General features: G+C 42.7%; 1 protein-coding gene across 1 annotated transcript in view; it reads left to right on the top strand.

The window, feature by feature from the left end:
- The window catches only part of PIK3AP1 (phosphoinositide-3-kinase adaptor protein 1), a 129,077-nt gene that overhangs the window by 62,899 nt on the left and 52,493 nt on the right, over positions 1-13,685 (top strand). Inside the window, exons 5-8 of the mRNA XM_083148880.1 lie at positions 2,858-3,000; positions 3,840-3,972; positions 5,732-5,928; positions 7,531-7,726. Of these exons, the coding sequence (XP_083005006.1) occupies positions 2,858-3,000; positions 3,840-3,972; positions 5,732-5,928; positions 7,531-7,726 (669 nt within the window). The remainder of the gene's footprint in view (positions 1-2,857; positions 3,001-3,839; positions 3,973-5,731; positions 5,929-7,530; positions 7,727-13,685) is intronic.

Below are 13,685 nucleotides of genomic sequence, written 5' to 3'. Positions count from 1 at the left end.
AAACATCGGTTTTGCTGTGCCATCGATGGATGGAAACATCTGGTTCTCACCCATCGATGGCAAAAGTATTCAACATTGGCCATAAACCATCAATGATTTTGAATCATCGATGGTCGATGGCCATCCATAAATTCACCTCGGGTTATATTTACTGAAAGTTGATTTAAAGTCCCAGGATGGACAGGAAAAGAAACCCAAAAAATCGACTCGTTTTTCTTTTCTTAATAGCTAATTTACTTAGAGTATTTTTATTTTGTTCCAATCTGCTGTCAATGGAGCATTGGTTTTTATTTGAAGTTCTACTTAAAGTTCTTAATGTGTATTTAACCCTCAATAGAACCAAAAATTGACTCAAAATCATCAACAAAATTATTCAAAAGCATTCCTATTGGTCAAACCATGGGCCAATTTGCTTATCCACAATTTTTTTTAAGCATAACTTAAAACTCATTGTATATGATGACATTTTAATATATATATATATATATACTATCTATGTTTGTGTACTAGAGATGGATAATGCCAAGTTCTTGTTTCATGTGGCACTTGGCATTAGTCTAATATTACTATTAGTCCACCACAAAATATTTATTCTATAAAATAGAGTGGCAATCAGTGGGCGCTAGGTCAGTGGAGGGAGGGTGCACTTTGCAGGTGACAGCCGAGGAATAAAATTCCTAATTTATTTCATGCTTGTTAGCTATCACCCATCCCTGTATACTGTGTGTGGGGGGGGGGGGTAAAGTTTTTGAGGTGATTACCAGATGGCTGTGCCAATGTAAATTACAGATGGAACCATTACTTTATGTACATTGTGCTAAAGTCAAATCTCCTTCACATGCCACAAGCATTAGACCCTACCTCTCAGAAGTATAACCTTTGTTACATGCACATGGGCAGTATGACTGGCGAGTCCCTGAGCGCCCATACACATATGCTTAGCAGCATTCTTAGGGGCAATAAAAAAAATACATAATATTATTAGATCATTTTTTTTACTAGTAGTTGGATTGACAAACTAGTGCACCAATGTGTTGCAGGATTTATGATCTAATTAGTATTAATTGGCACATTTTTGCACACAGTTAACTCAGAAGACAAATCAGATAAAGATTGTTTGATGAGGTTTTTTTTTTGCTAACCTGTCTAGTCAGACTGCTTTGAGTTCTGTGATGTCCTTATAGCTTTCTGTGCCCACATTCAGATTGTTGTTAGTAACTGTTCTTTCATTGCTATATCATTATAACAATATTAAGGGCCCATGAATCTGCGACTGCTTTCCATGTTTCTCCAATCTAATTAATTAGAAATGCAGATCAGTGGTCACCAATGACTGTGATCTGTCAGAGGGAATCAGAGAAGCTCAGCATGTCAAACTGACCCGATTGGCAGATCAGATATTTTTTTGTTTGGTATCGGTAAATCAGGAAAGTTTGATATGTTAATTTTGGCCATATAAAATTATATTAATCTCTTTTAGCACCAGAGGCCCATTAATCCAATGCAGCAGAAAATCCTCCGATCCCATCGCCAATTTTAAATTAATTATTTCCTGGATGACTTTTGTTCGATTTTAAGGATATAAATCACAACTCATATGTTCATGTTAATTTCATATGGCTGTCAGGGTGGAAGATAAATAAACATACCCTTTAATAATCAATAGAACCCTTAAATCCTGTGATGTAGAAAAAAATTAAAACTTCATCTAAAGCTGTCATTCACTGTCAATTATATATATTTTATAAAAGCCCAAAATAGTAAGAAATTCTTGGTTTCATAGGCTACCTGTCATAGTCATTTGCATTTAACTTGGTGATTCTTTTAATCAGACCGGTTCTAGTAAATTGGCAAATGAGGACTTAAAGCATCAATGAAAATAATAAAATTTAGCAAATGAGGGGCAGTCGTTACTTTTGTGCCTAGATGCATACTCACGCGTAAATTCGTCCCTGTGTATATATATTTTGGGTAGGTTGTCTTTGCAGTGTGAGGAAAAATATACAAACTAATAACATTTTTGGGAAAACCAATGAAATTCAACATCTTCTGGAAAAAAAAGTAAACAAAGCATAGTTATATGGGTGCTGCATAACTTATTGCTGATGGGGGGTTGGTCATATTTGAACGACATCAGCAATAAGTTATGCAGCAGAGATGGTATGCCAACATGAGAAGCGGCTTGTCGAGACTAGCTGTTTCTCATGTTATTCTCCAAATATATCTCAATACAAACAAACACAATTGCTAGTGAAATAAGAGGAGTGTGGTCAAATCAATTATTTACAAGGAATAAAAATGAAAGGATGCAGACATCAACGAATCCTATTTATGTCTAGGGCTGCAATTAGAAATTGTGGTGCCTGGGACTGACAAAATATGCAGGGCCCCCCTTCCCTTTCTCACACATCTGGAATGCCTGGTGAGACCTCCGGTGTCTGCAGCACTGCCCACACTACTCAACCTCTACACTGCTCCTGGGGAAATTAGAACTTTGTTTATGACAAATTATATTTTATAAACTCCAGTCCTGGGGGCACTCTTTCTGTCTGGGCCCGGACTGCAGACCCCGCAGCCCCCCTCCCTTGATTGCTGCACTGTTCTGTCCATAACACACCACTCAGCATGTGTAGCATTGCATAGGGATGAGGGATCAAATGCACAAGGGAAACGCAAATTATACTCCTGCACCTGAGTCATCTGCTAATATATACACCTATATAACATGCATGCTGTAATATACGTTTTAAGACTAGCAAGATGAATAAATGATATTTTATAAGGTTTTATAATTTAGTCCGAAGAAAAGACCTTACTTTCCCATGATGTTAACCAAACACATTATTGTTCTGCACAGATCTGCCATCTGGACTGGTGTTTTTAAAGGTCTTTTCTGGCGATTTAGTGATGTGTGAAACCAAAATCACTTATTTCACTGATATGGAAGAAATTTGCAACTTACTTGATAGTGCAACTAATCCTGTTGAATTCATGTGTCAGGTGAGATATATAATATTATAGAGGTAGAGAGCAATTTTTATTTTAAATTAACAGTACTTGTGGATTATCACGGCTCCCATCGCATGCCATATATAGTGGCATGCGATGGCATGCGATGCGATGCGATTTTTACAGTTTTTGTCAAAATCGCATCGCATGCGATCGCATACGATTTTTCACTGAAATGCATCCAAATGCATTGGAATTAGTATGAACATTTTCAATGACCCCCAAATGGCATTTTTGAGGCTGTACCACCCCCACTATCAACGCGAACCCGAAGCGTGGCGAGCGCAGTGAGCCCGCGAGGGGCGGCGGTACGCGTTCTATGACCTTTTCATACCCCCACTATCCACATCGGCGTGGAGTTGAGAATAGAAAGTGTGGCGAGCGCAGCGAGCCCCCGAGCCCAAAGCGTGGCGAGCGGACTCGGACACCTGTGAAGCCCGTGAGGGGACGCGTATACCTGATTCAGAGTTCATTGCAAAACCAAAATCTTTCTAAAATGGGCAAATCCATGGGCACTACAGGTGGGGCAAATGAAACATGTGCACACAGAGTTAGATTTGGTTGGGGTGTGTTGAAATTGATGTCTAAATTGCAGTGTATAAAATACAGCAGCCAGTATTTACCCTGCACAGAAACATAATAATTCACCCAAATGTAATTCTCTGCACTTGTTACATTTACCCCATCTGCATTGCCATATGGTTTTGCCAATTTGAGAAAGATTTTGCATTTGCAATCCCCTCTGAATCAGGGAAAAATGTCATATTGCCTTGTTTTAATAAGAGAACCATATAAAATATTTTCATTAAATGATGTAACTTTTTCTCTAGGCTTTTAAAATAATGCCCCACAACAGAGAGACACTTGACAAATTGTTAACTGAGTCACTAAGGAAAAACATTCCTGCCAGCGGTCTACACCTCTTTGGAATAAATCAGATAGAAAAGGAGAATTTAAGTGCAAGTAAGTGAACAATTCCTTCCTTTCAAACTCAGGGGACTCTGGTTTATTTTAACATTTGTATGGCTACAAGTGTTTCTACAATTTAAGCTGCCTCCAAGTGAGTCCTCTGTACCCTATTTCTCATGTTTGTCTACAACATGTTCCTTTTCGCAATGTACAGTATGTACAGACAGGGTTAGGCTACAGGGAGGGGGGGGGGGGGGGGGGAGTTAGGGTTAGGCTGCGGACAGAGGAGGTTAGGTTTAGGCACTTAAAGAAATGAGTAGACACTACTGTGTGTACTCTTGGGAGCGCTTAGCAGAATTGTTGTCTCAATTTAGGAGCAGCTGCTTGAATGGGGAGGGTCAGTCCCCATACAAAAGAAGACAAAAAACAACACAAAAAGCAGCGCTAGCAATGAAGGATGAGTGAATCAGATTTCAAAAATTATTAAACAATTTATTAAAAAACAATAGTTAAAATTAGAATATCATGTGTAGCAGCATTTTCATTATACAGATATCTTGCATTAGTGCCAATTGGATGAATGCACATGAACTCTGAGTTAAAAGTGATAAAGGTGACCAGATCTCACGTGTATTTTGAATAACCCCATCCGGGGTGGAGGATAGAAGAACCCGCACTGTCCACTCTGTATGGTAGTCCCAAATGTTTATGATGGAGTCCAGAATAAAACGGCGATTTGTATTCCTGTGGGCCCACCGAGGGAGTGGCTGAGTTAGTATAAGCCTACCTTCAACCTCGTGGCCTGGTGTCCAGGTGGATGTTTGAATTGAGCCGTGGACTTCCAAAGTGGTTAGGGATAGATGGTGGTCAGGATATTGAGCAGGTGAACCTCCAAGGTGTTTGTCCAGGATCTGGTAGCACTGTCCAACGCGTTTCGCTGTCCAAACGTCAGCTTTGTCAAGGCAGGTTTAGGCACTTGCAAGGGGTTTAGGGATAGGCCGTGGGGTGGGGTGTGGGTTAGGTTTAGGCACTAGCGGGGAGGGATAGGGTCAGGCTGTGGTGGTGGGGGGGGGGGGGTTTCGGCAGAAAGCAGGGCATTTTAAGGTGAGGGTGTAGGGAGAGAGGGTTTCCTTACTAAAATAGCCCCTGTCGGAATTCTCCATATTGGGATGCCAGGGTCGCCAGGATATCATATGTATCTCATTAACGCAGTTCAATGAAAGAAGAGATGAATATGTTAATATAATGAGGGGGGACATGCTAGCTGCATTACTAAAGCAAAATCATCTAAGTAAGTGGACAATTGAATTGTTCTTTAGGGAGTCAGTGTAATTGAATGTGTCCAGGACAGGAAACCAGAGGGACAGGGTTTGGACATAAATGATATGCATTGAGTAAGTGGACCCATATATCTGAGGAACATCTTCCTGTTCCAACCCAATGAGTTGCAGATCCCAGTCATTTTAATATCAGGATGGTCAAATCAGGTAGATCCATCATATTAAATAACCCCCGATTCCCTGACCCGGATGAGTGTAATATTTGAGTTATTTTAATTGTTTATTGTTTAGTTATGCCAATATGTCAAATATTCCCATTTTTCTCACTTGATTAGTCAAAGCCACCTTTAATGCAGCAATGCACTGTATGCATATATACAGTATATGTCACAACCCTTTGCTGGGAATCTACTTAGCAATGTTGGGCACTAGTAATTTTAACATAATAAAACTGAATAACTTGAATAGCAAAATTGCACCTGATTAGTTTGACATGGATAACCACAAAATGACTGTAACCTCTTTCATTTTAGACCAACGAGATGAAGAATTGCCAACTCTTCTGCATTTTTCTGCAAAATATGGACTTAAAAATTTAACAGCCCTTCTTCTCACCTGCCCTGGAGCCTTACAAGCCTATAGCGTATCCAATAAACATGGAGACTTTCCAAATAACATAGCAGAAAAATATGGCTTTAAAGATTTGCGACAATTTATTGATGAATATGTGGTGAGTCACCTCTCGTTATTAGCATTATTGTTTGAAATGAATTACCAATATAACATGTTTACTTTAGATATTAGCTGTACCAAATACCAATTTCCTGTTTAATCAGGTGATATAATTCCAAGAGCCGCAAACTATGATGACAATGACGGTGACTATGAAAGCGTTAAGATTTGTCTTTACTATTAATCAATTTTTATTGGATTCATGTTGTTTCAGAACAAATATTCAGTCCTTTGTAATCTGATTTTTTTTTTATTATTTTACATTTTGTTATGCCAAAAGCTCGGGTATGAAAGTCCAGTCCAGAACCCAAATAGTTCTCAAAGAAGTAAAAGACGTTTCCAATGATGAAATAAGTCAAAGGCCACCATCTGATGCGTTTCATGATAAATACAGCTTTCTCAGATGTATATTGTGGCCCGGAATATATTGCAAGACTTGTTTTTACACAAAAAAAGGGGGCTCCTTTATACAATGAAAGCTAATAAATGCTTTTTTTTTTTTAATGAATATAAGATATTTATAATAGATTGTATATCTAATAATAGTGAAGGAAGATCCCTGATACTAACTCAGTATAAGGTTAAGAGAATGTTTTGTTGGATGAAGAAATATATATATATAAGGTAAATTATACTGAACCTATACACAGTGCATGTGGATGTATGCAGGCTCAGTCAGAGGCGCAGTGTATGACGTCCATCACCACGCACCTCTGACTAACCGGCTGATCGGCGGTGTTTCATTGACACACACAACAGCGATCGGACCCCTGTCCACGCCGGAGTAAGCCCACTGCAGGTTTAGAGCAGGCAGTTATAGCCACACACCCATCTGCTGCTCAATGTAGCACGGACGGACCACTGCCTGCCCATTACACCTCATTGTAGGAATTATTTAAGGGTTAATAGCCTGTCCTCTTTTTTGAGCTGTTACTATATCACTATTTTTCAAATCTGCACCAAGAAGTAACTGCTATCCAAGGGGCAGCGATATCTGCAGTACTACAACGGTTTTTTGTTCTTATGTGATCTAAGCTCTTGATTAATACCATAAACCAAATAAGGGCTAACCATCTCCCTAAGAAGTATAGATTCACCAGTATGAATACAAATTAACTGGCATTATAACCAACCTTACGGGCATCTGACGTTCCTATAAGATTGGTTTATAGAACAATTATACCGTATACCTCTGATATACTATATGGTACTGTACAGATAGACAGACTCAAGTGAAAACGCACCGCTAAATGTTCATACAATTATCTATTAAAGGAACATAGGACATTGGGGCCCCACTTTGTGAGGATAAGATATCCTTTTTAATTCACACGTCCATGTCTTTATATGTATGTCTTTTGTCTTTTATTTTGCTACTTTTTAAATAAATATAAATAAAAGTTAATATTTTATTTGCTAAATCTTTTCCGTGCACCACATATAGACATTCTTTCTGTGTCTTCTGAAATTTGAAATATTTAACACCCTGACTGCCGGGATACAACCTACAGCTACCTAACCCCTTAATAATATTATCTTTATTTGTTTTTTGTTTAAAAACTTATTTTTTTTTTTTTTTTTTTTGCTTGATGCCTTGAAGGAAACTGCTGACATGCTAAAAACTCACTTCAAAGAAGAACTAATGAATGAAAATACAGATAGTGATTCTCCATATGAGCCCATGGCGAACCTGCAAACAGATCTTCTGATGAAGTGTTCCCTGAACCCTGGTTCTAATGAGGATTTGTATGAGACTATGGTTGGCTTGGTGGCGCACTATGATACTGAAGACACATGTGAGTGCTTTAATACAGCTTTTTACTGACAGTACTGGTTTGTAAGGAGAAGTCCTGACATTTGCTGTTGAGGGCACAAGCAAGACGGAACCAGTCATGTTGTTGGTGAATGCTATGGATGCTAATTGTGAAAGAGTTTGTGGAGCAAGTTGGAGGCATTTGCAGAGAAGCAGATGCACGGACTGGTGGGAGGAACTGTGCCAGGTACAGAGTAGCCACTAATAATATTTGTGAGTACTGCGTCTCTCCCTTTGCTGCACAGCCATATACAATATTCAGCTGTGCAATTCCATACAAACATCAAATAGTCCCTAAGTGCAGAGTGGTCCTCTGTGATGGATCTGAAGTTTTTAAACCTGAAATAGTACCATGGCCATTTTAACAGCAGTAGAGTTTGCTGTGTTCTTGCCCCGCCCTTCCCACCTCAGTTGTTGCATGGCTGTTGCTCCTTCCCTGAGTGTGTGCTGCCCTCTTACACTTCTACCCTTATGCTTACCAAGGGGTGCTGTAGCCATCAGGACTTCAGTCAGGAGTAAACAGGCAGCACTTCACCTAGCTTCTAGCTAGCTCTCAAATCCATGGGAATTGCCTGGGTGGAGATAGGCAGGGCTGGGTGCTTCAGAATTAGGGGAGGTCTGGTGCACCAGGTTACAGGGGTTCGGGCCTGACCACCTGCTGCTGCAGGCTGGGGAGAATTTAAATATTATTACCCACAGCTGCAAGACAGGTGAGAGGGCATCTGGGTATTACCGCCCGTGAGTGGCATAACTATAAATATTGCGCCCCCTATGGCATTTTATTGCCACTTACAAATAATGCCCCAGTAGTGCCTCTTACACACATAATGCCCCAGTATTGTTGCTTATACACATAATGCCCTTAGTAGTGCCGCCTATACAGATAATGCCTCCGGTAGTGCCACTTATACACATAATAACTCAAGTTGTGCCACTTGCATATAATGCCCCCTGTCCTACTCCCTGCCCCTCCTCTGCTGCTCCTGCGCTGCTGCTGCTGCCACTGCTTTCACCACTTCTACCTGCCGTCTCTGAGGGGAAGAAAGAACAGCGTGACTCTCCTGTCCCTTGTTGAGTCCGGCGGCCATACCAAATATGCTGCCAGTTCGTGCGTCACTCTGAGCTCACGACCCTGCAGCAAATCGGCTGCCGTGATGCATGCAAACTGATTGGCAGATGGCCAGCACCACATTTGAAGTGTCAAAAGTGCATGGTGCCAGCCGTGGCATGAGCACCCCCAAGTCACCGTGGGAGCTATTGTTAAATGACTGTCGCCTGTGGCTGTAGGGCATAACCCTGGCTAACACAGCCTAGGATACTGGGGCCCTTAGGAAACTGCCCGTTGAGCCCATATGAAGACGTCCCTGAATACTACATATGTAGTTTAGTATTAGAGAGTACACAACATACAAGTAGGTATTAAACTGAGTTTGCAAGAAGCAGCAGTTTGCACAGAAAGTATACAAAAATACAGAAGAGAAGGTGTTAACCAAACTAATGATTGTGTTAGTTACAGTTCTGCTTCTTGGTGTCATTTAGTTATGAGAAACCATTGGAGGAATTTGTCAGAGTGTACTACTACTATTTTTTAGCCTGGTCTAAAAATCAGAGAAATAAGCTGTGTCATTATGTAGGACAAATGGTTATTCCTTTTAATTTACAGAATGAATACACTAGATCTAGGCTAGTCACTGCTAACAGGGTACAAATATACTGTACATCACGCCGCTATGAGCTGGCTGTACACATTCTAAAGTTCACCTGCACCTGCCTACTAAACTAAACATCTCCCTGCGCTTCTGGAATATATAAATAACAAGACATATGATCATTTGCATATGATATTTAGGGACTTACATTTGTAGGCACAAAGTGCATATTTATCATTAAGTATTCAATTTTTATGCACAGAATTGTCACCTTTTCATTCTCAACTTTTATTTAAAAACAGGAACATTTTTGGAATCAAGTATGAGACATGGTTCAGTAACCGTGAAAGTTGCAAAGGTTTGAACGCATTCAATCAGGTTTGATTGTGTTTGAGTTCTGTTCAACAATGTTTAAACTATGGTTGCCTTCCCTCCTGGATCCTGCAGAAGGCTCCCGTACTTAATCTTGTGCTGCCCTGTTTTGACATCCTAATCTTCAAGATTCTAACAGAGATGCCACTAGAGGTGCCCATACACTAGTCCAATTTGGGCCGATTTCACCCTATCCAGGCGGATCAGGACAAAAAATCAGCCCAAATCAGATGTGTTTTATGTCCCCCTCGGGTCTGATGCGTGGTCTTATATGCATCGGACCTGAGCCGTCTGGCCTCCAACTCGGCCCCCTTCCCGACGGCAGGGATACATCGCATGTGAAAGGACCGCATGGGATGTATTGGGGGGGGGGGGGGGGGGGGGTGTCGGATGGCCATACACTGCTATGATACATTGCATTAGTGTATGGCCACCTTAAGAGGTTTCTTTGCAGGGACAGTGATTTGCTGTAGCTGCTCAGGAGTCTCTGCTGATGACCCTCACCCCCCTTGTGGGAACCTCTGATAGGAGAGATGGCTATCACATGATCACACAGTCTTATCTGTGCTGGTGTGCACTCATCCATAGCATGCTGGTGCTGTTTGTATTGAGCTGTCACTTAGGGTAAGAATTTTGTATAGGGTGTCCATACTGATTGAGCTAATGCTATAAAGGTATGAAACAAAGCACATTCAATAAATAAATGCAGTACCTATATAAATAACATTTAATACATTGTATACATGCATCTATGCTTAGGGATGAATTCATATAAGGTCAAATTGCATTTGGAGCAACAAGCATTTAAGCATAGACACACCCATAACTGGCGGTAGACAACATGGCTTTGGGCTGAGTGTGACACGTGCTTTGCACGGCACATCCTACTGTAATCTCCCTGATTCTACTTTTCAACAGTAGGCAAGTATGGTTCAAACTAGTTTGTATGGTCCTTATACGCTCAGGGTGGTTCATACAGTATGGCCCTTATTCAGATTTGATCGCAGTACAAATTTGTTCTCAAAATGGGCATATCCATGTGCACTGCAGGTGGGGCAGATGTAACATTTGCAGAGAGACTTAAATTTGGGTGGGGTGTGTTGAAACTGAAATCTAAATTGCAGTGTAAAAATAATGCAGACAGTATTTACCCTGCACAGAAACAAAATAAATCACCCAAATCTAACTCTCTTTATACATGTTACATCAGCCCCACCTGCAGTGCACATGGTTTTGCCCATTTTGAGAAAAAATTTGTACTGCGATCAGATCTGAATAAGGGCTTATGGGCGAGATGTACTAAAGGGAAAATGCAGTAAAACCCCCGTTTTACCGCATTTTCCTATGTACTATTACCCAGCCCCCACGTCACCGCAGTGTAGGGTATCGCCACCTTTGGGTGGCGATACCCTATAGAATCCTATGGGCTTCTTTTCGCCGCCCGACGCCTCCCCCGAAAAACCCGCCGACCCCCCTCTCCTCCTCCCTCTCTTACCTGGTCCAGGTCCTCCTGGACCCAGAAGGTAACACCTTCCTCCCCCTAGTGACGCAGCCGGACGTCCTTCCGGCTGCAGGGGGGAGGAGGAGGCGCCGGGGACAGCTTGCTTAGCTGTCCCCGGCGTGAGGGATGCAGGAGGTGGCAGAGAGTTGACGGAGACCCCCCCCGCACACCACATTCCAGGTATCGCGGGGGGCCTCCGTCACCGCATCGCGATGCCAGCCGCATATGTTAGTACATATGCGGCGGCATCGCGGCGGGGGGGCGCGAAGGGCGGCGATGTATTTTAATACATCCCGCCCTATATCTGTTCGCCAAGTTGAATTTGAATACTTTTTGGGGGGTTTATTTTTTTTGTAAAGAGTTAATAATATGATTTCAAAGAAATATTAAAATACTGTTGTATTATGATTGTGTATAAAAAATAGTTTTTAGAAAAACACAAATTTAAATTGGGTGCGTTTGGTAACACATAAACATAAACAAAACAATAGGCCACAGAATTTGATCTGCATTATTGAATCATGGTCCACAACTGATTGTGCCCTAAATATGTCTGGGCTGTTCACACCGGTGACTTGAAACTTTACATTTTCAATCATCTCTACTGAAATTTAAAGTTTTTTCATCCAGGAAAATCTGAACAGGCCCCAGAAACATTTTGGAGGGCTTATGGTGATCTAAACATAGTAGAAGCAGGTATTGTATGTTCCTTAATATGCTGCTTAGAAACTCCCTAGAGACATCATTGAAACAGGAAGCACAAACGGGTCTCTTGTCAAAAACTTTCAAAATAAGTGATGTGACAGTGGCAGAGAGGGACTGCCATATGAAGCAAAGTACATGTGAAGAGACATATCAACAGTTGGTTCATATTTTCTGCAAAACATCTAAAATCTTCACCCCTGAAAGGCCTTATGGGCGGGATAAACTAAAGAGAAAATGCGGTATAAAAGCTCATTTTCATGACTTTTACCATATTTTTACATGCACTAAAGCCCCTCTGCCAGGGGGCTGCGGAGGGAATCATCAGCAAAATCTGCCAATACCCTATCGAAGACTGCGGGCTTCTCTCTGCCGCAGTTTTCGGGAACTGTTACGGATCCCTCCTAGCATGCCCCACGGCCGGCGCTTTCACTGTGCCCATGTGCAGAGGGACTCCTGGGTCTCAGACCTGGAAGTCCCTGGCCGAAGCCTCTTCGCAAAGTCAGGTCGGTACTTGTGTAGTTTCACGGCGGCAGTTACGTAGTTAGCTTAGCGTCCCTGTCAGAATCAGCGTAGTGTTCCCGCAACCAGCGTAGTCAGCGTCCCTGTCAGTATCAGCATAGTGTTCCCGCCCGTTTGTTGCTAGCCTGAGCTTACGTAGTTAGCGTGGTCAGTCAGGCGCCCCTGTCAGTATCAGCGTCGTGTTCCTGCCGGGTTTGTGGCTAGCCGGAGCTTATGTAGTTAGCGTAGTCAGTCAGTGTGGGAACCATTGAACATTTTAACCTCCCTGACATAACAGGTGTGAATGTGTTTCTGAAACACACCCACTATCCACACCAGCCCATACGTGGTACGCGTCTTCCCGACCTGTGTATACCCCCACTATCTACATCGGCGTTGAGTTGATTTTATAAAGTGTGGCAAGCTCAGCGAGCCACCGAGCCCGAAGCGTGGCGAGCTAGGCGAGCCCAGCGAGGGGACGTGGAATACACGGCAAGTAATCCGTGTCCCCTCGCGCCGCTCGCTGCGCTCGCCATGCTTCGGGCTCAGTGGTTCGCTGCACTCGCCACACTTTATAAGATCCAACTCCATGCCGACATGGATAGTGGGGGTATTATGAACAAGTCGAGAGGACGCATACCGCGTCCCCACCAGTGGGGCTCGCTACGCACGCCACGCTTCAGGATGGTGTGGATAGTGAGGGTTTGATATGGAGGCATTTGCCAGTATGTAACATGGAGCATTGGCAAATGCATCCTTTATTGTGCAAGAGATGCACTTACGCACTCCACCCACCCTTTGTGCAGGAGGCGCACGCGCTATCGAACCCCTAACCTTGTCCTTCTCCCTGAAGCAGACACAGGCAGGGTTGCCGTACCCTGCCGCAATAATTACTGAGACGCACAAGCGTCTGAGACGCTCCTGCATCTCAGACAGATGGAGCGCCTCTCCACCGGCACCCACATGATCCCCTCGTCGCCGGCATCCGCTAGCGCAGGGGATCTGGCGGTTACCGGTGCTGTGTGAGAGGCGCTCACTAGGCTTGCCAGGGATGCTGGGGACAGAGCTGCAGCTCCCGGGGACAGTATGGTGACTAGCTGCCTGACGGGGACACTACGCTGACTTCGCAGGGCTGCCGTGGAGTCACTACGCAGCCATTGGGCTACGCTGACAACGTAGCTTAGCCGTGAAACTACACAAGTACCGTCAGGTCTTAC

This window comes from Crinia signifera, chromosome 6, assembly GCF_055691185.1.
Source record: "Crinia signifera chromosome 6, ASM5569118v1, whole genome shotgun sequence".
In the NCBI taxonomy this organism is placed as follows: Eukaryota; Metazoa; Chordata; class Amphibia; order Anura; family Myobatrachidae; genus Crinia; species Crinia signifera.
This window is presented reverse-complemented; position numbering and strand designations above follow the sequence as displayed.